Here is a 26,646-nt window from a genome sequence, read left to right as displayed (position 1 = left end):
TGGGGGTCTACTACAGACCTCCTGATCAAGATGAGGAAGTTGATGAGGCTTTCTACAGGCAGCTGAAAGCAGCCTCACAACTACAGTCCTTGGTCCTCATGGGAGATTTTAACTATCCCGATATCTGCTGGAAGACTTATACAGCCAGCCTTTCACGGTCTGGGAGGTTCCTCCAATGCATTGATGACAACTTCTTAATGCAAATGGTGGATAAGCCGACTAGAAGAGGAGCGCTGCTGGATCTTGTACTCACCAACAAGGAGGGCCTTATTGAAGCAGTGGTGGTCAATGGCAACCTTGGCTGCAGTGACCATGAGATGGTGGAGTTCAGGATCCTGTGTGCGAGGAACAGAATTTCCAGCAGGACCAGAACCCTGGACTTCTACAGAGCAAATTTCGACCTCCTCAACCAATTGTTAAGGGAAGTCCCATGGGACAGAGTGCTAGAAGGTAAAGGGGCTCAAGATAGCTGGACAATATTCAAGGACCACTTCTTGCAAGCACAGCATCAGTGTGTCCCAATGGGTAGAAAATCTAGTAAGGGAGCTAGGAGACCAGCATGGTTAAAAAAGGAACTGCTGGGGAAACTCAAGTGGAAGAGGAAAATCTATAGATCATGGAAGGAGGGACTGGTCACTTGGGAGGAATATAGGAATGTTGTCAGGGAATGTAGGGAGGCAACTAGGAAAGCTAAGGCCTCCTTGGAACTTAACCTTGCAAGTCGGGTTAAGGATAGTAGAAAGGGCTTTTTCAAATACATAGCCAACAAAGCTAATACCAGAGGCAATATAGGCCCACTGCTGAATGAGGTGGGTGCCCTGGTGACAGAGGATATGAAGAAGGCAGAGGTGCTGAATGCCTTCTTTGCCTCTGTCTTTACTCCTGCAGGCTTTTCCCATGAGCCCCAGATTCATATAACCCCAGAAGTAGTCAAGATAGGTGAGGACATAGTAGATGAGGATTGGGTTAGGGATCAGTTGCATAATCTGGACATCCATAAATCGATGGGTCCGGATGGAATGCATCCAAGGGTGCTGAGGGAGCTGGCGGAGGTCATTGCTAGGCCACTGTCCATCATCTTCGGTAAGTCATGGGTAACTGGAGAGGTGCCTGAGGACTGGAGGATAGCAAACGTCACTCCAGTCTACAAGAAGGGCAAGAAGGAGGACCCGGGTAACTATAGACCGGTCAGCCTCACCTCCATAGAATCATAGAATCATAGAATCATAGAATCCTAGGGGTTGGAAGGGACCTCGAAAGATCATCTAGTCCAACCCCCCTGCCAGAGCAGGGTCACCTAGAGTACATCACACAGGAAGGCGTCCAGGCGGGTTTTGAATGTCTCCATCCCTGGAAAGGTAATGGAACAACTTGTCCTTGGCACTATCTCTAGACATATCAAGGAGATGGGGGTCATCAAGAGCAGTCAACATGGTTTTACCAAGGGTAAGTCATGTTTGACTAACCTCATAGCCTTCTATGAGGAAATTACTAGGTGGATAGATGATGGTAGAGCGGTAGATGTGGTCTATCTTGATTTCAGTAAAGCATTTGACACCGTCTCCCACAGCATCCTTGTAGATAAGTTGATCAAGTATGGGTTTGATGATCAGGCAGTGAGGTGGATCAAGAACTGGTTGAAAGGAAGAAGTCAGAGAGTTGTAGTCAATGGGGCAGAATCTAGTTGGAGGCCTGTGACTAGTGGAGTCCCTCAGGGGTCGGTACTGGGACCGGTGTTGTTCAATATCTTCATCAACGACCTGGATGAGGGCACAGAATGTACCCTCAGCAAGTTTGCTGATGACACCAAGCTGGGAGGAGTGGCTGACACACCAGAAGGCTGTGCTGCCATTCAGAGAGACTTAGACAGGCTGGAGACTTGGGTGGGGAAAAACCTGATGAAGTTTAACAAGAGCAAGTGTAGAGTTTTGCATTTGGGGAAGAAAAACGCCATGCACCAGTACAGGTTGGGGGCTGACCTGCTGGAGAGCAGTGTAGGTGAAAGGGACCTGGGGGTCATGGTAGACAGGAGGATGACCATGAGTCAGCAATGTGCCCTTGTGGCTAAGAAGGCCAATGGCATCCTGGGGTGTATTAGAAAGGGTGTGGTTAGTAGGTCAAGAGAGGTTCTCCTCCCCCTCTATTCTGCATTGGTGAGGCCACATCTGGAATATTGTGTCCAGTTCTGGGCCCCTCAGTTCAAGAAGGACAGGGAAGTGCTTGAAAGAGTCCAGCGCAGAGCCACAAGGATGATTAAGGGAGTGGAACATCTCCCTTATGAGGAAAGGCTGAGGGAGCTGGGTCTCTTTAGTTTGGAGAAAAGGAGACTGAGGGGGGACCTCATCAATGTTTACAAATATGTAAAGGGTGAGTGTCAAGACGATGGAGTTAAGCTTTTTTCGGTGATGACCAGTGATAGGACAAGGAGTAATGGATACAAGTTGGAGCATAGGAGGTTTAAGATGAATATCAGGAAAAATTTTTTTACTGTAAGAGTGACAGAGCACTGGAACAGGCTGCCCAGAGAGGTTGTGGAGTCTCCTTCGCTGGAGACATTCAAAACCCGCCTGGACGCCTTCCTGTGTGATGTACTCTAGGTGACCCTGCTCTGGCAGGGGGGTTGGACTAGATGATCTTTCGAGGTCCCTTCCAACCCCTATGATTCTATGATTCTATGATTCACTCTAGAAAAAGATAAAGTGGCAAGGAATGCTGTCATGTTAGCAGGATATATTTGAGTATAGTTTGTGTGTATTGTGATGGAAGAAAAATCTTTTCAGTTTCTAGCAGATTGTTTTCCATTAGATAACTGTGCTTCAAAACAAGTATAGTTACTGAGTCCCAAAACTCCTAATAATATTTGTATATGGAAGTGTGTACACACACACATGAATATATGCTTTATATAATGCATATACATATGACTAAGCAGCTGTTATGAAATTCAGTAAAACTCATCAAGCCACATTGCTCTCAAGCAAAAGTGTCTTTTCTGCCTTCTCTCCTTTCTCGTAACAGCTTCAGTTCTCTCATGGAAGTAGGTATCTTCTTCATGCTGTCCATAATCTGTGTTCAGCATTTCTACATTTAGCAGAGCTTGCATATTTGCATCACTGCATTTTGCTTGAAAAGTGGAATTGATTTCTGTCCTTGTTTGAGCCTTTAATTTGTAGCAGTCAGGCTAAAGACCAATAAAGTAGACTGAATATGCACTTTCAGTGTTGATTGGCTGAAACCATAGCTTTGTGCTAGCCTGATCATTTAGGTCTTTGTTTTTTTGTCCTTCTGATTTTCCATGCCAGCATCCTAGTTTCTTCCAGCTCTGACCTACTTCTTCCTCTTCCAAAGATGAGCTGAGTGAGAGGTAGCTGAAGCATTCAGCAATGCTTTCAGCTGGCAGAGAAGGAGGAATCAGTTATGCTCCCAGAGGAGTGTGAAGGAACAGCTGCTGCTATTAATAGTAAGTGGAGGTCTGCCTATGTTGCACAGAGAGAGGACAGGAAGATAATGACAGAGGAGGAGAGGTACTGAGTGACAGACCTCTGGATTGAAAAAGAAAAGGGGAAAAACATTAGTTTTGTGCTCTTAAATGTAGAAGTTGAATTTTTGGAATGGAAGGAGAATGGTTTTACTATGGATGAGAGTCTGCTTGAATGTGGAAATAAAAGTTTATTTAAGTTGTAGTGCTGATTGATAGATGCTGGAGTGAAGAAGTTACAGACTGTCAGTTTTGGGCCCTTTTGGAGTCTTCAGCTCATTTGATGAATCCATGAAGACATCTGACTTGGTATCAGCTCTGCTGATCTGGCATGTTTTTCTTGACACGATGTGATGTTAGGTTGTCCTTTGTGGTGGTGGTGAGATATAAATGATAAAATTAAGTATTCAGGCTTTAGGTAAAGATATGCATAATTCACCTGACAGACAAGTATTTGCTACGAGAAGAGTAACTGGGAGAGCTGAAAGGCTGGTCACCTTTTGGGTTCCATCTGCTTTGCATTTCTTATTTTTTTTACTCCCTGGAGTTATGAATAATTTTGCTCTTGGCTGACTTACCTACCTGCAGTTTAATCAAAGGATTAAATATAAAGTTACTGATGTGTCAGAAATGTGAGGATGCCCTTGTTTTTTTGATGTGATGTGAGTGCAAATATATTGTTACCTGTTATGTGTTGTGAATTTTAGACTACTTGATAGGTGTTTTCTTTCTTTTTGTTTTTAGCTAAAGGTGATGCGTTCTGACAGCAACCAGCTGACAGCTGAGGAGAGGCGGAATCTTGTCACTATCACTGTACAACAGTCAGACCTGCTTTTTCACCACTCTTCCCTTTCTCACCTTGAGAATGAGGCAACAGAGGAGAGAAATCTGACAGTCCATGTCCTGAATTACACAGTCCCAGAAAATGGAATTATTGATATTGAGTTTCCAATCCTGTCTAATACAAAAACTCTGAGAGTTCAGGTATTGCTTTGTAATATGTTGCTTTGGAACAGCAACACACCAAATCAAGTGGGCTGTGATCAATGGTATACTGTTTCTGCCACTTGCAACAGCTGATACTTCATCTACTGTTAATTTCCTTACTTTATATTCATGTTAGAGCTGGAATAAAAGTGAATGTTTGAATGTGATCTAAGTGCTTGCGCCAAGATAGCAAGGGAAAAAAAGCAGATACCCAAAGCAAGCAGTTAAGTGACCTTGTACTGCCATTAAAGCCAAGATACTTCTGTAAACAGTAGCATGTGTGAACATAACACAGATTTTGCTCTTTTGTTAAGAGCTTTGTTTTATATTGTTTTGTAGGCAGAGTTCCTCAGCAGTAGGACCGACATAGGTGTTTATGATGTGTTCAGCTCTCCCAGCCAGACTTATCTCCAGGTTAAAACAAAGAGCCAGGATATAAAGGTACAGTCTGAGAGAAAACTTGCCAAGATAAGAGTAGTTCAAGCTACTCATCATGTTTCCATGCTCATCCATATAAATCACATGCTTTTTCTAGGCTGGGAAGCCCTTTGAGCTGAGTGTTGCAAGCAACAAGCCAGTGAGAGAGTTCCACTATCTGGTAAGTTACTGGTTTTAGATACAGGGACAATCCAAGATGACTTTTACTAGCCTAAGTGTTTGGTAAAACTTACTACAGTCAGTGGAATGTGATTGAACATTAGAGAGATTCAGTATTTTTAATTGTTTTAGTTTCCCCTAGAATGGTCATTTTGAAAGTTTACCTACCATTTAGCTACCTAGCCAAAAGGTTACAAGGTGTAACTGTGAGAGCAATACTGTCTCTGTGCAGAGCAGTCATGATGGGAGAAGGGGCAGGGGTGTCCCAGGAGCAGCCCAAGCTGGAGCTTGTCAGAAGGTCCTGCAGAAGCAGGTGGCTGGTGGAGCCTGTAGGCAGATTCAAGGCTGTCAGGGCCAAACCTGCAGTCAGAGAGAAAGAAGACTTGCCTGCTGAGTAAACAGATGTTCCAGTGGGCAGGATAACATTTGTTAACAAGGGAACTTCAGAGGGAGCATTTTAAGATACATGGCTTGGCTAGTGGCTTGTTTAATGGCTCAGCTGGGTTTAAGAGTTTATTATACATCATCATTGGTATTCCATCCTGTCCTTAACACATGCATGTCTTGTGCACAGTCTACACCTTAATGATAATGACAACTGCAGTTCTTTTCCTTTCAGAGACTTTAATAGTAAACTGGTTAAGGAAAACCTCAGGACAATATAAAACATAGGCATTTGTGTATTTCCTGAAACAGAAGATTTAAAAAATCAGGTGCATGCAGTCAAAGGCAGAGAAGTATCCTTCATGGCTGTGTCTTCAGTAGTAAGTGGTATGGTCCAATAGAAACAGGTGTAGAGTGAAAAAGTTGATGCTGAGAGCCTGAACTCCATATGTTTTGAGTAAAATGTAAACCTGTTCTTAGCTGGTACATGTTAGTGGGCCTCAGTTCATATTCTCCATGGTGCAAACTAAAGTGTAGTTAGTTGGGGTGTTTGGGAGACTTGCTTTTAAAATTGTATTCCTGATCCAAACTCAGATGCTGTTATAGATGACCCTTATAACCCAAAGATATTACTGTTGTATTTTTATGTTCTCATAGCAAATGTTGTGCTATGCACTCTTTGTAATTCTTTACTTGACCATAGTGATGCAGAAATTAAAACATTTTAAAAAAATAATTTTCTAATATTTAAATATGACATTGCCCCCCTGTTTCATACCTAGTCTCATAGAACTGTTCAACCACTTAGGAAATTAAAAAAATAAATAACAACTATATGTCTTTTGTTTTAATGGCTATTTGTAGAAGGAAAGGCAGAGCTTATGACATATTGAGATACCAGCGGACTGCTTTAATTTTTCCCTTTCAGGTGCTATCTAAAGAACAAATTATGGCTTTTGGCTCAAAGGCTGCAAAAACATTCACTTTAACAGCAGAAAATTCCTGGACTCCTTTGGCATGTATCCTTGTGTTCTATGTTGATGAACTTGGAGCAGTTGTAAATGATGCTATCACTGTCCCTATTCAGCCTGATTTGGATGACAAGGTAACTATACTGGACTCAAGTCTGAGACCATGTTTTTGTCTGTTTGTTGTGTGGTAAAAAGTGCTTTAGACTGTAAATGTAAAATCTTCCTCATTGAAGTTCTAATCTGAGGTCTGTGTAAGTCCTTGGAAAGTCTTGATAATAGTGGCACAGTTAAGGTCCAGTTATAAATATGGGGCTCAATGTCTTTCACAGAAATAGACACACGACATCTCTTCATGTTTTTAATAGTTTGGTCAACTACTGAGCCAGATTGATCTGGTCAATATAGTGGAAAGATACTGCTAAGTGCTCTAAGTGGAACTGTAAACATTTATGATGACCTTGTTCTAGCCAGGCAGCGATGCACAGGTCCACAGGAAGCCCAAACACAGCAGTGTTCTGAGGAGACTTTGCAGAAGGACCTTCCTCTCATAAGCTGTTGTTCCTCTTGGATTTCCTTGTTGAAAAACAGAGGCAACTTCTTTTGACTGTCATCAGTGGATGTGATCAGTGTTCTGTGTGGTCATGCATACTTTAACTGAAAAAAGCTTGAAGTGTGGGAAAACTGCTATATCAGCAATTAATTGATTTTTCCAGCTTACTTACAAGGATGAGATTTGGTCCTTTGTGAAAGTTAAAGCCTCACTGTGAACTTTTACAGGTGAGACTACCCAAGGACTTATGATATGTATAAATTTTTCTCCCCCTTCTTTAATACTTTTAACCAGACATCGACAGGGATGCTATTTGTCTTATTCCTGCAAGCAACATTTCTCCATTTGCTTAATGATTTATCCAAACTCAGGATATGAGCATTGTTGTCACAGGATAAGTGGAGAGGCAGGATGGTGAGGGAGCTGCGCGCACACATTTGTTGATTATGGCTATTATGTAGCAGTGTCTGAAGAATCTAAATAAAGGGAAAACCAATCGATAATTTAGTTAAAAATTGGAAATTTTAGGGTAGAGATAGGAAGATTTTTCTAACCACGAAGATATAACAGTTTGATTCAGGCTTCTGGAAACAAAAATCTTTCCATTCATTGCAGTGTTCGCAAGTCAGACTACAGTATATTCTGTGGCAATGGGATAAGGCCTGATCTTGAAAATACCAGTTTAATTAAATGTAGTTCATGAATGAAAAACACGATCCTAGTATATATACAGACAAGATAAAAAATTGAGACAATAAATTTTAAGAATTTAAGATCAGCATTACCGTATGTGCTGTAAAGACTGGATAGTGAAAAATGCATGATAAGGAAAAAAATGATATTAAAGGCTTCAAAATTTCAAATTTCCCCAGTTGAATACTAGCTGTTGAAATTAAATACTCTGGCAAGCTACTTTTCTCTGTAAATGAGTTGGTAAAATCCACTGTACAGAGCTGCAGTGCCACAGTGTTCTTACCCACAAACAGTCTGATAATGTACAGTGAAACACATGGGGCTAATCCTGTTTATGTTGGCAACATTAGTGTATTTGCTGTTGCTCTCTGATTTTCATGCTGAATATGAAAGGAAGATGATCACTACACAGATGTATCAGAGGAAGGGTATGATGGGGCTACAGATTCAGACATCTAAATACATGTATTTACATGTAGGTTCAGGAATCAGTTGCTTGAATGCAGACATCTAGTGTCCTTTCAGAGGCCACAGGTTATTCAAGATGTTATCATAGGATGAATGGATGTTTCACAGGTCTTATGGGAGACCTATCCCATTCTGGCATAGGAGCTGAGTGTGCTGTGGGACATCTGAAGTGGTTCCAGGTACCATCAGGTGACTAAGTCTCTATATATGTCAGTTATGTGTCTAAAGTCAGTTTATGAAGAATCAGTTGTCCAAGAAGAGTGTGGTTTTAAGTTACTCTTCCTGGACTCTGGTGCCTGCTCTGGAATGTTTATGTGTCCTGTTTGGCGGCACCAGCAGACACATCTTGGATACCTTCAAACATCTCAGATCTAAGTGCCATGTAACTGAACCCCACCCACAGCCAGTTCAGCTAGTGGAACCTGTAGGACTGTTTTCTTCATCACTGCTTGGATTTATGCTTCATGATGAGCCAGACTTCTATCTAGTCTCCGTTATTTCTTCTGCCTCTGTGTAAGATGAGAGCTTAAACACTGGACTGAAACATGGACAGCTAAGTGTAGCTAAATTAAGTGTGGAGCTGAATTCTATGTCTAGACTTTATAGAAGAGGTATTTTGATGAGGGAAAAGAGTTAAATTGTTTATTTAAAACAGACATTCTGCATTGTCATCTGGTACAGTGGGAATGGGACACATTAGAAATACCATAGAGCAGGTGACTCTTTCCCTCTTCAGTTCCTGGTGGAAGGTAGACTGATGCTGTAAAGCCTATTTATTACCTTCTTCCTTACTCATGCATCTATTACATATATCCCTTTTCTGTATTGATCTCACTGTGGAACACTTTGGTGTAATCTTTGAGGGGTCATATTTTTTCCAAAATAATCTTTCCCTAAATATGTTACATTCTGTGTTGTGCATTCATAAACAGCAAATACATTTCTTTTACTGCCCCCAGCTGTAGAAACTGGTGTGTTCTTGTGACTCAAGAGGTTGCTGCTGGTTTACTAAGACCTGGTGGAAAAGACAACAGATCTCAGTGCTGAACTGAGCAGCTAGGAGAGCAAAAGAGCAAAATGAATGCCGCAGTGTTTTCCCAAAGGTCCTAGGAAAAGCAAATCTGGAAACCCAATTATAGCCATTTAAGATAAGAAAATGTTTCCTCTGAGTTGTTAGTGGCTGCAAATATCACTGTATAATTTAAACCGGTTCTGTTTTTAACTTTTTTCTAGATTAAAATCTCTTGGAGCAAAGATAAGGTCAAGCCATCTGAGAAAGTCTCACTTAAAATTAGTACTACAGAACCAGAATCAGTAATTGGACTTGCAGTTGTTGATAAAAGTACAAAGCTTCTAGGAGAAAGTAATGACATAACAGAAGATTCTGTAAGTAAATGGGGAAAAAGGGTTTTCATTATTGTGTATATGAAAGATGTATATTTATGGAAATATGACAGTTTATATGCTGAATGAGTAGTGTTCTTTGGGCAGGATTTTTAGTCCTTAATTGTGCAAATATTTTTTACTTCTTCAAGTAGTTCAGCAAGATGAGTGGAAAAGACTGAAAGGCTTACAAGGTAATAGGCCCAGCATTTCTAATTTCAATTGACACTTTATTGTTCTTCCATTTGATTAACTGCTAAGTTCACACTTGGCACTTCTTTCAGGAAAGACAAAAAAAAAACTTCAGAAAAACTTCCTAATGATTTTGTGCTTTGTGGTCTTTGAAAGAAGAAGAAAGAAGTTTATTTTCTGAAGAGCAGAATAAATTATTCATCTTTTTGGGTTCCCTTTACTTGCAGAAGATCTAGTGCATCAACAATTTGAAAGAGCTGACAATATATATCATTCCTAAAGTACTCAAATGGCATAGCCTAAGTGCAATAGTGTATCAGTGAATTGTGAGATCCTATTTTAGGCTTATATAGTCTTGGTCACTCTTCCATTATGAAATCATTGCAGCCTAATCCCCTTCATCCTGTCATGGATTCTTTTCTCTTTGACATGAGATGCTGTGTCATGAGACCTCTGCTTGAGGTACAGCTCTATGTATTAGCATCCACAGCAGGGAAAGTTTCGAAAAATGTGTTTGCATTCACTCTTTGGATGATTTTGTTTTCCTTGTCTTAGATCTTCCATGAGCTCAATTTATACAACACGGTGCAGTATTTCCCTCTGGTAAGAGGTTCTTATGGTGTCTTTCAGGTAAGGGTTTTTTGTTCTTGTTTATTTTGTTTTGGTTTTTTCTTAATTCTAAACTGATATTTTTTACTGCTTAGTGATTTGCACATCACTTGCTAGAAGAAAATGCTTTTTTTGGACTGTAGACAATGTACTGTTTTCATGGCTTATGTGGATTTTAAATTGTGAAACCTATCAGTATGTAAATACTCTGAATGCAAAGAAATATGTTTATACTCTCATAAGTATGGATTGCCTTATTCTTTATGTTGTCTTCCCTTTGAAAAGTTTTCAGTCATTAAAGCAATATTCAGATTCAGATGATCTGAGTTTTGTTGGTTCTTGTGTATTACTTGCTTTAGTTCTATAATTGCTCTCTTATGATGACCTTATTTTCTTTAAAAATAGAAAAGAGAAAGAAAATAGATAAGTATTGTTAATGTCCTGAATGTCCTGTATTGAGATATACTGTATAAATTTTATCCAGAAATGCAGCCTGTGGGTATCAACTGATGCAATTCTGGAGGAGGATAAGGAACATTTTCTGTGTAAGTAATAAAATAAATAAATGTAGCCAAATCTAATTTACTGAGTGGGGAAGGAGGTCCATGGATTATGGCCCCTGTTAGGTCTTCTTAATGTATTGCATACAGGCTGCGTCCAGCCTTGCAAACTGTTGCCATTTCCAAGGTTCAAGATACACAAAATACATATGACTGCTATTTAAAAAGCTTCCTTTTTGCTGCTGTCCTGAGTGACACTACCTGTTAAAGGCCTGAGGGTGAATGAAGTTTTTATTTTCAGTTCCAGTCAATATGTGTGCCAGTGATTTGTCATGTGTAATCTTATTACACCAGTTCCAGGAGCACTTCAGGGAGGCCATGTAGAAATTTTAAGTATGTGCGAAACATTTTTTATTCTTTAAAAAAACAAGCAAGAAAAAAATGGCTCCGATTGTCCCAGAGTAGCATTACCAGATGTAAGAAAACTGTAGATTATACTCCAAACACTGTATTAGTTTGATTTTTCTTAGACCTAGGTGTTTGTAGGTAGAACTATTTTTTTTTTTTTATCTCTTAGATGATGCAATGATACCCATAGAGGATGGTTTCGGTGAGGATATTCCTCTATCTCAAGATGGACCTCCTGACTTCAGGAATCTCTATGTGAGGACACATTTTCCAGAGACTTGGCTTTGGATTGACACTAAAACTAGGTATAAGATTAGAAGAAAAAGGAAACTAATTTACATCTGCTGTTGTTGGGCTTGTTAGTATTTGTAGGTTTTGGTAGCATTCTGCTTAAAAATGTAGTATTATTTATATTCTGCTACCACCTAGAGGCCACATGTGAGATTGGAGACCTACCAAATGAGGCATTGTACAACTGCACAAAATGGGACGATGCCTGACTGAAGGCCTTGTAGTCTCCGTAGAAACTAGTTAAAAATCCTGGAGAAAAAATAAACTCTCATCTTTTTACAGATGGAAAGACAGTGGATAGGGAGACCCAGTCTTTTTCTCTACAGTACATGAGAAGATGGTGATTAGCCCGCAAAGGGAATTCTGTTCCTGTCTGCACCTAATTCAAGGAGCAGTTCAAACTGTCAAATGGTGGTGAAGTCTGACTTGTGTGGAAGCACAAATGTTGTATTCTTTCACAGCTGAGAAGTTCAGGAAGCAACGTTCCTCTGGGATTGTTTCATGGGATCTGCAAAAGTAGATTACATGTAAAATGATTCAATGTAATTACCTTAAATGAATGTATTTTAAAAGAACTTAAATAATGTAACATTTGTTTTAATAATTTCTAAATGATTAGGGAAGGAATAATAGGTAATCAGCAGCTTTTCCTGCCAAGAGTTTGGACTTGATTTGGGATTGTTTTTAAACATTTCTGTCCACTTAATGATGTCTGTAAATGGATGCTTTTGAAAGTCTGCTCTCACTTTCAGATCTAACACAGACACCACAATGGAAGTCATTGTACCTGATACCATCACATCCTGGGTAGCCAGTGCTTTTGTGGTGTCTGAAAAGGGCGGGCTTGGTGTGACAACTGCTCCAGTGGAGGTACGTGTGTGGGACAAGACAGTTCTCCTTTAAATGCTGGTAACACTGTAGGCTGTTTCTGGAAGCTGGATTTTAGTTCTAACAGCAGCCATCCCCTTACAGTAATAAAGTGATTGAGAGGCTGTGTGTTTTCAAACTATAAAGAATGCATAATCACTGAATACTGATACTGTAGATATTGTATCTGCCTCCTCTTCCTGCTCACATAAATATCTCAGACATTACGCAGATACTTGGGTGCCTACTTCTGTTGGAGCAGTTGTTTTGTTAGAGCACTTCCCAAATGTGCCCACTTTAGAATCTTCCAATGTAGAAAGGGGGAATGACTGCCTGAGGACATTATATTTCCATGTTTTCTTGCCTCTGCCATGAGGGCTTTGCATGAATTGATAGTGCATGCAGGGAGGTTTGCACTGTGTAGCTGGGAAGAGGTGGCTGTGATGGGAGAGGCATGTTGTCTGCTGGAAAGATCATGGCACTGTGCTGTTCCTCTTAACATTTAAGCCCAGGAGGGAGGATGGCATAATTGTTTAAAGGCTAAAATCTCACTTTGCTTTCATTTAACTGTCAAAACCAGTCTTGGACCAACCATAGGTGCTGCTTTTTAGGAATCAGCTTGAGGAGCACACTGAGCACTGACAGCCAATGGATGAGATGCTTCTTTCTTCCAGTTTCCTGACTCCTGATGCTCTTGTTCTTCCAAGTGTTCAAGTAGTTTAGGGATTTAAGCTAAATTCAGCATTCCTCACATTAGATTTCTAACCTGAGATTCCAAACATACATGTGCAGTTGTAGGTTCACTCTGTATTAATGGAAACAGCTATTTAGAGTTATTAAGCCAGTTTAAAATATGAATTACTTTTTGAAGTCTCATTAACTAGTATTATATACATTAAATACTCCTCTAAAGGTAGTTATCTCCTTCCAGTAATTGTGTAAAAGTCCCAGAGAAAATGTGTTTCTAACTGAGACAACTCGACTTAAGTGCCTAAGGTTAGAAAGGCTGAAACAGTGCAGTACTGAGTCATAGATTTCCAACTTGATGCTTGGCCTAGTGCAAGCACAGCTTGGAGACAACCATTTTTAAGTTCCTATGCCCTTCAGTTCCTGGGGAGGGGCAACTTTTGGAATCCAAACCAAGATCTAGGTCCAGATTCCATAGCTGGCTGCTACACCAGACACAGAACATGTGCTTTGAACGTCCTGGTCATAACTCCACAGAATTTGGAGCTTGATCTGGATTTTGTGGCTGAGGCTCCTTTGAGACTGGAATCATTATTTTCATTTCTTTCACTTGGCTTGGCAGAGATGGGACAGAAAGAGGAATCACTTTCTGATTCAAACTGTATGAAAATCTATACTTGGCCTCTCATCCTCAAATTAGAGAAGGCTGCAAGCAGAGCAGATGTTGAGATTATTATTTAACTGTAATCACCCACATGCACTGTTAAGTCCTTCACCCTTGTTGGGCTGTTTAGATTGTGTTTGGAGTTCCATATGTCTGAAACACATTAATCAGTACCATACAGAGTTGCAAAGAAAAGAAATGCATGAAAACTGTAATGGGAAAATAAATAAATGACATCTGTGTGCTTAATGTAATTTATTTCTTTGCATCTTGTTTTTATTTGACTTCTACACATAGTGTAAATAATTTTATCCTATCATATTTTATTGTAATGTATCAGGGTATTTATAAGTGTAGAGTTTAGTATTGCAAGAGTTTTAGAGAAAAGTAAAACAAAAAAGGTAAAGAAAATAGGTACATACCTAAAGTTAATCTCAACTAAGAACTAACCAAAAATGCTCCATCAGAACTTCTTCAGTGTCTAATACCTAAAAAGATTTTATACTGAAGGATTCAGCAAGTAACTTTTCATATTTTAAAATAAAACCCAACAAACATTGAAACGTTTGATAGCTAGAAAGAAATCAGAGGGTGTTTTCAATCTGAAACTCAAAGCACTTGGAAGAATTTTTTAAATGAAAACCAAATTAAAACCATTTTTAGTTGACATTTCAGTAATGAAGAATACCATGCTTATTCTTATTGTACAGATGTTCATAAGCAGGGAAATTCTGATCCCATTCAGCTTGATGAGAGCTTACCACTGACTCCTTAGAGCCAAGTTTTCATCCAGAAACCTCTGTTCACAGATAAAAGTAACTGCATGGTCCTATATTTCTGCAGTTTTTCTTTTAATTAAGAAAAGATGTAATTTTAGAAATAAAACTAAAGATTTTATGCTGAGATTAATCTTAAAAAAAAACACCTAATTCTTGTGTTGGTGAATTACAGAATTGGGGAAAGTTAGTTACTTTGTATTCAATACGTGTTTCAGTATTGACAGGGCAACCAACAGATTCTTAATCATCTGTTACTTATGCACCCAAAACAGTTTAAAGTTGCTTTAATGGGATCTCAGGACAGAACACAGCTTCCAGACTTACTGAATGACAGACTCTTAGTCCCACTTCAGGTGCTGGAACATGCCATGTCAAAGCTGTCAGCAGCTCTCACTGGAGTGGTGCCGCTGAGATCCCACAAAGGTGCTAAGCACCAGAAGCAACTTTGGCTTCTGCTTCAGCCCTCCAGTAACACATTTTGTTAACTGTAGAGTACAAGTACTCTGTCATCTGAATTTAGAAGTGATCAGAAGACAAGTTGTGTAGTAATTTTCTTGCTGGCATCTGATTTTAGGGGTTCACTACCGGTTTTGTTTTGCAGCTAGAAGCTTTTCAACCTTTCTTCATTTTCCTGAACCTTCCATACTCTGTCATCAGAGGAGAGGAGTTTGTTTTGGAGGTGAACATCTTCAATTATTTAAAAGAAGAAGCTCAGGTAAGATAACAGTCTCTCTACTTGAATGTTACTACACACTGCAGGGTTTCATCACTGGTGGAGATCACATCTTTCTTGTGTGAGAACTTTATTATTTTCTTTAGTGGGCGAACCATAAAACCATTTCTCTATGCAGAAAAAAAAGGTGGCAGCTTATGAAAGTGATTTTTCAAAATTAACACTTTGTCTTGCAAATGTTACTGTATTTACAGGTTACTGTGATCCTGGATATGAATGATGCTTTTGAAATTATTCTAACATCCAATGAAATAAATGCTACAGAAAATCAACAGTCTATATCTGTACCAAGTGAAGATGGGAAAACTGTTCAATTTCCAATCAAACCAAAACAACTGGGAGAGATTCCCATCAAAGTGACAGCAATATCATCTACTGCTGCTGATGCTGTCATCCAGAAAGTTTTAGTAAAGGTAAACAGTCTGCAGCTTGGCTTTTTCCTGAAATAAATGGTTCCCTAAAGCAGACACAGAGTGCAGCAAAAAGGCAAAGCAGTTTGCTTGTCTGCCTCTTGCTCTGTAAGATTGGTTTCAGATCAGGTGGCTTTAAGTAAATAATTTAAAATAATTTCTCCTTTAAAATTCTTCAGATAGTCTTCCAGGAATGAACACACAGATCTGTTCTACAACAGACAGTGTTTCAAATGCTTCTGAAAGCAAGGTGAAACCTATTTGCACATCAGTGAACCCCTGGTGCTGCAGCTAGCTTAATAGTGGAGAGTGGACCAAATTATGGAGAGTTGCAAACCATTTTGCCATACACCTAGCTTTAGTTAAAAGCCTATTTTATATTAACATGTCAGTATTTTGCTAGTGGTGGTAATTAAGCCCCCAGACTTTCTGATAAAGCAGAAACTGATAAGACTTTCATAACTTGAATCATCTGATTCATGTTACATAGCATTTCAGTGGAAGGTGGTAGACACTTGTACATTTCATCCTAAAATAAATGCTGAAGATCATAGAATAAAAGAATAGTTGAGGCTGGATGGGAATACCAACCTTCCTGCTCAGGGCAGGATCAACCACAGCGGGATGCTCAGAACCATGTACAGTCAGGTTTTTTCATATCCCCACAAACAGGGACTTCACAGTTTCTCTGGGCAGCTTATTCCAGTGTTTGAACACCCTTACAGTTAAAAAAAGAAGTATTTTTTTATGTGTAAAAGGAATTCCCTTTATTGGAATTTGTATGTGTTGCCTCCTGTTCTGCTGCTGGGCACCACTGAGAAGAGCCTGGCTCCATCTTCTTTACACCCTCCCTCCAGGTGTTTATACATATTTAAGAGATCCTCCAGGCCTTATCTTATCCAGGCTGAGCAGCCCCAGCTCTCTTAGCCTGTCCTTGGACCACTGTCCTGCAGGTCTGTGAGCTGTTTTCGAGTGGAGCCACTTACTGCCCTTTTTTGTAGAAGGTCAGTTGTGCAGAAGGGGACAAAAGCTTTTTGGACTAAGGACAATTTTTCTCGAGGGGTTTTGAAAGCATGAGGAAATGAATATTTATAGTCCTGTACCTAACTTCAGTTTAAGTCCTTCTTGTATGACAGGCTGTAGGATTGCAGACAGCACGAAAGGTTCCACCTCTCCCCTTGGCATGTGCTCTGCCATGGAGCTCTGTGCTTGGCATGGAGCTCACTGAAAGCAGAGGTGCTCTCTTTGACTTTGTGGCTGTCTTTTTGTGATTTACAGGTGGTCTCAAGAAGCAAATAGTGGAGGTAGGTCTTTCTAAGAAAAACATTTCTATGTCAGTTTGGATGGGCTGATAGCTCAGGTTCTTGATGTGTTAGCAAGCAGCACAAAAGACCTGACTGGATTAGATCCCCCAGTACAGTAAGCACACAACCCCAGTCCTAAAAGCAACCCAACAGTGTTGAAGATTACAGTAATCCTGTATTTATTTTGATAGGCTGAAGGATTGGAACAGACATATTCTCAGACAGTCCTATTGGATTTAACTGGGAATACACCACAAGCAACGTCAAAAACTTTGGATTTCACTTTTCCGTCTGATGTTGTAAGCGGCAGTGAGAGAGTGCAGGTCACTGCTGTTGGTAAGAATTATTTTATTCTGTTTCCATCTTTATTGTTTGCTGGTCAGCTGTATATTTTTTAAAATAGTTTCTTGCTTGCTAGGCTTTTGTTGAACTCAGTATATCTGTGTCCATAATCCAGTTGCTGGCATCTTCTGCACTGCAGGCAGAGGTGGTTTTTAAAGAGCAAAGCAGTTGCCAGTAGTCACTAGAAGTAGCAGACTGTCAATCAAAGCAAGGAGGCTGGTGTGTAATACATAACCTGAGCCACCCTAGCAGGATTTGCAGAGCTTTTCTTTAGAGTCCCTTCTGAAGGACTGTCACAAGATTTTGCCCAGTGTGGCAGTGACTTTATAGATTTTTAGGAAACTGCATTAACTTTTATTTAATCACTATATTAATAGGTTGAGTCATTAATTCAAAATCATTTATCATCATGCATTGGACTAAGCATAGGAAGACTTGATAGCTGGAGTGTATTATTCCTTTTATTTAGTTTATTATATTATGGAATTGACTATCCTTTTTCAGAGTTAGAAAGGAAGTTGGATTTTAATAAGGAAGGTCCTGCAAAGTTTGCTAGTGTCCTGTCTTAGTTCTACTTGCCTGCAGAATAACCTAAAACTTGACTGGTTGTTGTTCCTTGTGGGAACAATGGTTGACACAACAGTGGGTCAGTGCACACACAGCTCATCAGAAGATGAATGCATATTTAATGCAGTTTTCTGCCCAGTTAGAGGTGTTTAGTGCAAATGTTCCAAATATATTTTCTTCCAGGTTAGATGATACCACCCTTTATGTGTTAGGTGTGCATTTATTTGCCTTAGGCTTTAATTTATTTTCTTTAAAATTTGTCTTTCAGGTGATTTACTTGGACCTTCTATCAATGGTTTGTCATCATTGATTAAGATGCCTTACGGCTGTGGTGAACAGAATATGATCAATTTTGCTCCAAATGTTTATGTTTTGCAATACCTGACTAAAACCAGGCAGCTGAGAGAGGATATTAAATCAAAAGCTGTATCATTTATGAGAAAAGGTCTGTATGATTAAAAGAAAGATGTTAAGATTTTTAAGAACTCTCACTAGTAAAAGATATCTGTGGCTGACTTTGCAGTTGGTTTTTGAAGTACTACTCAGTTAGTGTCATGAGAACTGGAAGAAAAGCCCATCCCCCCTCTATCTTTTCTTCTTTCATCTGGGCTGACAGAATGAAAGAGCAAACAATTTTGTTTCCCAGACCAAGTTTGCTTAGAAAAAACATGAGGTTGATTTTCAGAGGAAAATTGTGGTTTAGAAGGTAATTTATATGGTTCCTTCGTGGTTGTTACCTCCTCTTTGATGAAATGGTGTGAGCAAACATTTTTTACCTCTTTTTGAGGCACAGAAGTGGAACATTAGTCACTGGTCAGTGTGAACCATATTCATCCCACATGTGGATCTGTCTTCAGTGACACCATCCTCATCCTGCCATGTCCTTGTAGAGCTCAAGGAATGGCATTTGCTCTGGTGGTTGGCTTTTGCCCACCCAAGTTTTAGCTTTGGTCAGAAGTGAAGTTTGTGCTGGAAAAGAAAAGCTGGAAAAATTTACTTGGAAACTGTTGTATATTTTAATGGGTAAATACCCCAAGGCATCACAGAGTGTGGAGAACATAGTTGCACTATGCTTCTCTGTGCCTTTTGGATCAGACAGTCTAACTGTGAGGTACCACGCTCACCAGGTCAGTCTGCATGTTCAGAGAGAGGAGTGAGACCATCCTCATGTGAACTCTGCCCTTAATAACACACCATGGTGGCATTTTAAAATTTTGTTTACTTTCTATAAGTCTTTAAGTGATTTCTTTTTGGTGTTCCTTTTTTTTTTTTTTTAAGTTGTTGACATTTCCCTTTGAAAAGACACTACTCAAAATAAATCTTCCTTTCATCAAGATCCCAATTTTCTGTCAAAAGCATTGAAATTATTTTTTTACACCCTTTCTCTTATATGGTCTAATTGAAAACTTAAGGGGAGAGGGGGAAGGTGTTATTTAAAAAGCTGCTCAGAAGTTTGTAAGCAATATACCAGTATTTGAAGCCTGAGTTGTGATACCATAATTTTCTGAAATTTTCCAGTTTGAGATTTATTAAAGTTTTTTCAAAGGAAGTGAAAATATAGGGTTAAAAGTCACTATATGCAAAGCTTTGTGTTACTTAATGTGTTCCTGGGGATTTGAATTGACAAGTTTTTAACATTGCAGTGGCCAGAATATTTCAGTATGCTGAAATACATGTAATCTTAAGATGAAAAAGAACCACAATCTAAAAAACCTAATTTATTTTACTTTAAAATTTGATTTCATTTGTTGCGCTGATTTTTTTGAAGTGTAATCTTAAAATTTATCTTTAGTTTGAAATGTAACTTTTAGAAGCTCGGTTTTTGAAAGAGTTGTCATGAAGTTTAATTTAAAACACACTTTAATTCATGTCTTGGTTCATTAAATATTGAAAAAGTGACCTCGTAATCTGGAGTAAATATAATTAATGTTAAGGCTAAATGCTTGTGAGAAGAAGAGATCATATAGCTAGCAGAAACTGCTATATGAACTTCCTTTTAGCAGATTTTAACAAAGGCAAAGCAAAATAAAAGTTGCCTTTCGAAGGAATTCCTTCAGTTGTGAGAATGACAGATCCCACCTTGAAATCTCTTCTCTTCAGAAATAAAAAAAACCCCAACCCTGGCTGGTCTGAAAACTTTGGTGCTAGACCCAAGGCAAGCAATGACTTTTGAGTAGTTTTTCCAAGCTGTTTGAAATGTGAGACCCTATAGTCTCACATATTTCTGAAGTCCTTTCCATCCTGAGGCACTGCTCTTTCCCCCTTGCTCAGCCTACATCTCTTGGGTTCCAGCCAGTCCTCTGGGATACTAGTGGGAGTACAACTTCATAATAGGATCCTTCTTTTCCTTGCTTTCCACTTGTATGTGTTGACATTTGAAGTATCATTTTTCATGTCTGACTGAGTGTCTGTTGGAGTGAACATGGGGGTTCACACCCCCCAGGTCTTCTGTTCCAGCCTTTCTGCAGGCTCTCCCATTGGATACGCTGGTGTCTGGAGACTTTTGCGTGACTGCACAGGGTTGGTGTTGGAAAGAAGGCAAGCAGACTGTAGGAAGTAGCTGAGTGATCACTCTGTCCTGCCTGGGGTTCTGCTCATCTTTCTGATCCCTCCCAATCTTAAAAAATTCTGAGATAAATTTATTCCTGTCTAAGGGCTGCTCAGCAGTCATGGTTAAGAAGGGCGTTGGTCTTAGTTTAGTGATTTTACACTACTAGCAGGGTCGTGATTATAATACTTATTGCTGTATATTGCTGCTTCTGCTAAGAAGGAGAAGACTTCAGTTTTCTGACTTGCAGTCAGATATGTCTGAAGAAGAAGAAATCTACTTTTTTATATATATACATTCATGTTCATCATAGCACAGTATTTCAAGGCTTAATCTCAGATAGTGACTTTTGTCTTTCTTGGTGTGAAATGCCACTTATTCCTTCTTTTTTCCTCCCACTCAAGAGTGCTTGACTCCTCAAGATCATTAACTGAGATGAGAGATTTGTCTGTATGGGAAAGATTCACCAGTTTTAATCATCCAGTTAACCACTGCAGTTGTGCTAAATGCATTTTAAACCCCTTATGTTTAAGTGGAAATTACAATTTCAAAACTCTTTAAAGAGACAAAAAATAAACCTGATGTCACTAGGATAAGAGTTCATATGGTAAGGTGCAATGGTATAATGTAGCAGTTCAGATTCACATATTTATCCCTCCTCTTATATAGGGAGCCTTACTAGGATTTTGTCTTGCACTCTGTCTTAGACAAAGGAACCAGGCCATTTGTTCCTCAGCAATTAAGTCTTTGGTTCACTCACTACGTACCTAAATTCAGAATAGTATGTAAGTGAGTGATTAATCATTTAATCAGTGAAAGCAAGGAACATATTATACGGGAATGGTTCTAGTTGGATGGACCTCCCAGGGTGTATTTGTAAGTGTTATTTGTTTGTGTAGGACTTTATGATAGTTGTTTGAGGATTCTCCTTCTGTCTGGATGGTTCAATATTGTGTCTTTTTCTGTCAGGTGTTAGACTAATGAATACACTTTGTCAATTATAATAATCTAAATAGTAAAGGCAAGGAAAAGACAAGGTGGAGGGAAGAGAAAGATGTCTTCTGAAATGTTATAAGTAGATACAATTATTGCTCTGTATACCCAAATGGCAAGCAAAATGTATAGGAAGGAAGACTTTAGACATCAGAAACTGCAGTGAGTAGCATCTCATCAGAAGCTCTTACTTCTAACATTGAATCTGCACTGAAGTCAGCCATCGTGAGGATGCTGCTGGTGGTCATAAGCAGCTAGTGAGCCCTTGAGACCCTTTTTTTATAGATGTTCAAGAGTCAGGGGAAAGATGCACTTGTTCTGGAAACTGAAAAATCTTTGGGTACATTTTAAATGGATCCTTCTTATGATTTCAGGATCTTTAGGTCTTTTTAAATTTTTCACTAGTTTCAGAGCAGCCTCTTCCAGCAGACTTTTCCTGATAGCCAGTCCATTTGAATTGGCAAAAGCAAGTTCCTGAAAGTGTCTGGGTTTGAGCAGCATTTGTGGCTTTGCTTTACCCTTGCCCTTCCATTTGGAAAATAGTTTATTTTTGCTTGTCCTTCCTTCTGCTGGAAAGATAGAGCATTTCTGTAGGAACACAACACCAGCTCCCCAAAGCCATGAAGCACTGCACTATAGCTGCTACTGCTGTGCTTCTGGAGCCACTGAGTTATGTTGTAGCATGTCTGTCTGCACTGTGCTGTCATGTTTGAGTGGCAGATGAGCTTTTGTAGGTAGATCCTTTGTGTTACTGTTCCCCATTTTCTCATCATCATCTGAGCAGTTTTGTGTGTTCCTGCATGTTTGGGAGATACAAAATGAGCTCAATTTCTGCCCTTCTCAACCTTAGAAAGTGCCTCGCTTCATGTCAGCAGAAAGTTTGTGCTGGAACCTGCATGAGAGGAATGTGTTCAATACCTGTCTCTGCTTTTCCACTTCAGGCTACCAGAGAGAGCTGCTTTTCCAGAGGGATGATGGCTCTTTTAGTGCCTTTGGAAATGAAGATCCCTCTGGGAGCACATGGTAAGTAGTTCTGCCAAATTCCACTGTGGAATTTGAATATTTTAGATATTTCCCCTGCAACTAAGATTTTTTGTGAGGCTGGTAAAAATTTCCAGCTGTGTTTGCTTTCTGCCTGGTTTTCATTAGGTGGTTAGGCCAACTCTAAGGTCATTCTGCTGGATAACATGCTGTCAAAGCTGTTATTAGGGCAAGGCTTTTTAATTTTGTAAAAGATGAATGATGAATTATTTTAGCCAGAGGAATAACTTGGTCTGAAAGTTTTCCTGTTGCTTTTCTCAAAGGAATGAAGAACAATAATTCAATTACTTATTCTTGCAGTTGACTGAAACCATTTAGGGCTATGTCATCAGCACTGCTTCACACAGATTCTCAGTTCAGTCCGTACTGGAGGCTGAAGACTGTCTGAGGCATTTCCTGAGGGGTGAACAGAATTACTGGTAGTAAAATTTGTCCTGCTTACCTCTCTTACACCTCCTTTTTTTGACTGTGTGCATGCAACTGAAAAAGCCTTTTCAGTGCTGAATTTCACCCCGAGAAGCATAGCGAACACAGTAGTGGAAATTACATAGATACCAGAGACAAGTTCCAGCACTTTATTCAGCTAATCCATGTTCAGTTTGTTTAAATATGCTTACGTATTTCAGTACACTTTGCTGATTTTAACCATCCCATTTACTGTGTCACTGACTGAGTCACTGCTTCTGGAGTCAGTCAGCATCTTTTACTGACTTCAGCAGGATTTGCCTTAGACTCAGTATTGATGAATTGGAAAATGAAGGTAATTGATCTGTACCAGCAACTCTGGTACTTAAATAGTGCAGTGATGGGTTACATGTATACACACTTGGCAAAGAAAGGAATCAAAGCAGAATTTGGGACTATTGAGGAGTAAAAGAACAAAGAACGTTACAATGACACCTTTATGGGGATAATTGTGATAATTCACGTCACACTCATAACTGCATTACTTTGTAAACCATGATTTTTGCCACTTTAGCCTAACAGTAGAACGCAGGAGAGTAACATTTGAATAAAGACATGTGCTAGCAGACTTGGAGTCTATACTCTGTTTTTATTTTTGAAACATAACAGCTGCAAAAGGGATGATCTCTAGGATTAAGCTTAGTCTACTTGCTTATCTGGGTAAGGCATATATTTTTCTTTGTGCTTCAGAGGTGTGTGTAGAACACTTTGTGCATCACACTGCTCTTACATAATCTTAAACAAAAGAAGCTGTAATACTTTACTAATTTTGTCATATTTGATTAACCTTTTCCCCAAGGTTATCAGCTTTTGTTTTAAGATGTTTCCTTCAAGCTCGTCCGTTCATAGATATTGACCAAGATGTACTCATGGATACAGCTAAGTGGATTGTCCGGCATCAGAAATTAAATGGAGAATTTCATGAGCCTGGGAAAGTGTTACACAGTGATCTTCAAGGAGGCACCAATAATCCAGTCACTCTCACAGCTTACATCATGTCATCCCTCCTCGGATTCCCAGATAAACAGGTATTAGAATTCGTGCATAGTTACCGGAGCACTTAATAAATTGTCTTTCCTCCTGGCAAACACTTGGTAGTTTAAGGAAATAGAGGTTCATCTGAATAGAGACAAAATTTAACCTGATTATGTTAAACTTCACTGTACGTAGGTTTATCAATCCTAGACAATAGGAAGTTGTGCTCCTAGGTCCTTCAATTTTATATACTTTTGCAAAATCTAAAGACAGCTACTTTTTAACAAGGATATTGTCATGGCTTTAGTCCAAGAACTTGCAAAGAAGTTTGGGGGGGGAACTATCCGTAGTGATATTAAGTTATTCCAGTTTATTTCATTGAGATTACTCACGTTCATAAAAGACAGTACCAGATCAAAAGGCTTGCCTTTGAAATTCGTGCCTGTGATTCTGTAAGAGATTTTCCTATTTTTAGTAGTAGTGTGGTGATAGTAATTTTTCTGGTTTTGTATAAATGTTTGTTTTAAATTATAATATTTTAAGATATATTTTATTCACTGTAAATTCTTCAATATGATCTTCATTTCCAGCATGCTTATGCCATAAAGAGTGCTACAAACTTTCTAGAAGATAAATTAGAAGAAGGCATTTCAGACAATTACACCTTGGCACTTGTGACCTATGCATTGTCTTGGGCAAAAAGTACAAAAGCAAAGGAAGCATTAAGTATACTGAACCAGAGAGCAGAACACCAAGGTATTGCACAGCTATATTGCACAGTTATATAGGTGGATTTTTGTCAAATTTAAAAATACCTATCATGTATCTATAGCTGCATATATAATTAGAGATTAAAAGAGTACTTCTTATGGATTCAAATCTGTTTTGGGTGTGATACAGTGAATAAACTAAGAATTTCCAAGACAGCTGAATGAAAAGTGTCCATAAATAAGTTCACAACCAAGCTAGCTAGGCCTTTCAGTCTCAATTACCGTGTTCCTGATGGGAATACCATGTCACTGTTGAAGAACTTGTCAGTTTCCCCATGTGATTTTGTGCACTTGTAAGATGAGCCTGGTTAAAGAGAGATGGATGAGGTTAGCTGTTCCAAAGTGGTTTGGGTGTGGGGGCAATTAGTTAAAATAAGTATTGGAATTAAGAGGTGGAAGAATTGGACCTTCTGAGACAATACAGAGGTCTGTTGCATTTTCTGTAGGGGCCCATAATTTCACAATATTTCATACCTTCCAAGTTCAACCCAACTGAATTTTGTTCCCTATTCTGGAGTATAAGAAATGGAAGTTATTGGCTCAAAATAGTAACAGTCCTGTTGAACAATCAGAAGGAATTAATGTTTGCTGACATGGGCCTTTCAGAAAGTCATGGGATCATCCTAGTTGGAAGGGACCTTGAAGATCATCAAGTCCAACCAAGTCATTTTTGGGAAGGGAGAAAGTAACTTTTTTGGAAGGCTTCAGAGAATGAGCCCAGTGAGCAGCCATGCTGCCTGAGATGCCTTTTCTAGTCCTGAAGAGAAAGGAGCACCCCAGCAACAAGGTGGCCATTGCACAGGGCTCCTTTACATGAGCACTTCAAGGTTAACAACAAAAGGATCAATATAAAGTTCACTGAAATCAATGTGAGGGACTAGTTGTCTTTCTCTGAAGTCCAGAGACTCTGGTCTGTGGATCTGAGGTTGCTACTGGTTCCTCTTGCAGGAGAATTTCGTTTCTGGATAACACCTGCTTCTGAGATTTCTGATTCATGGCAGCCACGGTCCATCGATATTGAACTTGCAGCATATGCTCTGCTCTCACACTTCCATCAGGACAGATTAGCAGAGGGGATCCCTATTATGAAATGGTTAAGTCAGCAAAGAAATCATCTTGGAGGATTTTCATCTACTCAGGTAATATCTTGCTTCAAGGGGCTTTGTTATGCTTTCTAAATGAGCAAAGTATATTAAAAAAAAAAAAGAAAAAAGAAAAAGAAAAGAGGGACCTTTTGTTTTTTTTACATAGCAACTGATTTTTTTTTTTTTTTTTTTTTTTCTGTAACAGCCTTGGTTACATGCAAGCTGGCATTTTTTGTGACACTGGCATCTTAAACCTGAACTACTAGTTTTAGTATTTTGGCAAGTATAATAAAAAGCAGAATTAGAGGGTCACCTTGATTATATAAAATATTAATAACAAAAGATCTTAAATTAAGAAGTAATGCCCAAGGAAAAATAATTGATCAGATTTTCCAAGCAACTATAATAAATATACTTTATTTCCAAGGAGAGAAGCCTCTTTATATTCTTTCCATATGTGGGTCCTCAAACTCCTGAAAGAAAGGGGAGTAGGTTTTAGAAAAACAGCCTAACCTAGTGCCTCTGTTGGCAGTTGATCTTAACTTAATAATGTACTTTGACCTCATTATTGCATAGATTTTTGATGGACCATGAAATTTGGATCTTCATTATCTCCAGGAGGTTTCCACGCTATTGAAACCACATCTTGTAAGCTGTGCTGGCATCCAGAAAATTTATACAATACTTTGGCTTGCATTAGTTTAAACTAGCTTTTAAATTAACTACAAATGCTGGTCACAGTAAAATGTCACATTTCATCATACTGCCTGGTACCAAGATGTACAGGCTATCCATTATTTTCAAATTTTTGTTTATATTAATCTGAGAGAAATTAGTTCTACTAAATATAATGCAATTTAAGAACCAGCCTGGTTCCCCTGAGGTTCTAGTGTTTTCCTAATGTG

General features: G+C 39.1%; 1 protein-coding gene across 1 annotated transcript in view; it reads left to right on the top strand.

Moving 5' to 3' along the window:
* The window catches only part of CD109 (CD109 molecule), an 83,212-nt gene that overhangs the window by 35,933 nt on the left and 20,633 nt on the right, over positions 1 to 26,646 (top strand). The window contains exons 11-27 of the mRNA XM_051613719.1: positions 4,223 to 4,462; positions 4,805 to 4,906; positions 5,001 to 5,063; positions 6,375 to 6,551; positions 9,362 to 9,514; positions 10,259 to 10,333; positions 10,797 to 10,857; positions 11,390 to 11,525; positions 12,264 to 12,381; positions 15,110 to 15,223; positions 15,436 to 15,654; positions 17,147 to 17,291; positions 18,133 to 18,309; positions 22,347 to 22,428; positions 23,711 to 23,939; positions 24,477 to 24,642; positions 25,605 to 25,795. Coding sequence (XP_051469679.1) covers positions 4,223 to 4,462; positions 4,805 to 4,906; positions 5,001 to 5,063; positions 6,375 to 6,551; positions 9,362 to 9,514; positions 10,259 to 10,333; positions 10,797 to 10,857; positions 11,390 to 11,525; positions 12,264 to 12,381; positions 15,110 to 15,223; positions 15,436 to 15,654; positions 17,147 to 17,291; positions 18,133 to 18,309; positions 22,347 to 22,428; positions 23,711 to 23,939; positions 24,477 to 24,642; positions 25,605 to 25,795 — 2,448 coding nt within the window. The remainder of the gene's footprint in view (positions 1 to 4,222; positions 4,463 to 4,804; positions 4,907 to 5,000; positions 5,064 to 6,374; positions 6,552 to 9,361; positions 9,515 to 10,258; positions 10,334 to 10,796; positions 10,858 to 11,389; positions 11,526 to 12,263; positions 12,382 to 15,109; positions 15,224 to 15,435; positions 15,655 to 17,146; positions 17,292 to 18,132; positions 18,310 to 22,346; positions 22,429 to 23,710; positions 23,940 to 24,476; positions 24,643 to 25,604; positions 25,796 to 26,646) is intronic.

Source organism: Apus apus, chromosome 3, assembly GCF_020740795.1.
Source record: "Apus apus isolate bApuApu2 chromosome 3, bApuApu2.pri.cur, whole genome shotgun sequence".
In the NCBI taxonomy this organism is placed as follows: domain Eukaryota; kingdom Metazoa; phylum Chordata; class Aves; order Apodiformes; family Apodidae; genus Apus; species Apus apus.
This window is presented reverse-complemented; position numbering and strand designations above follow the sequence as displayed.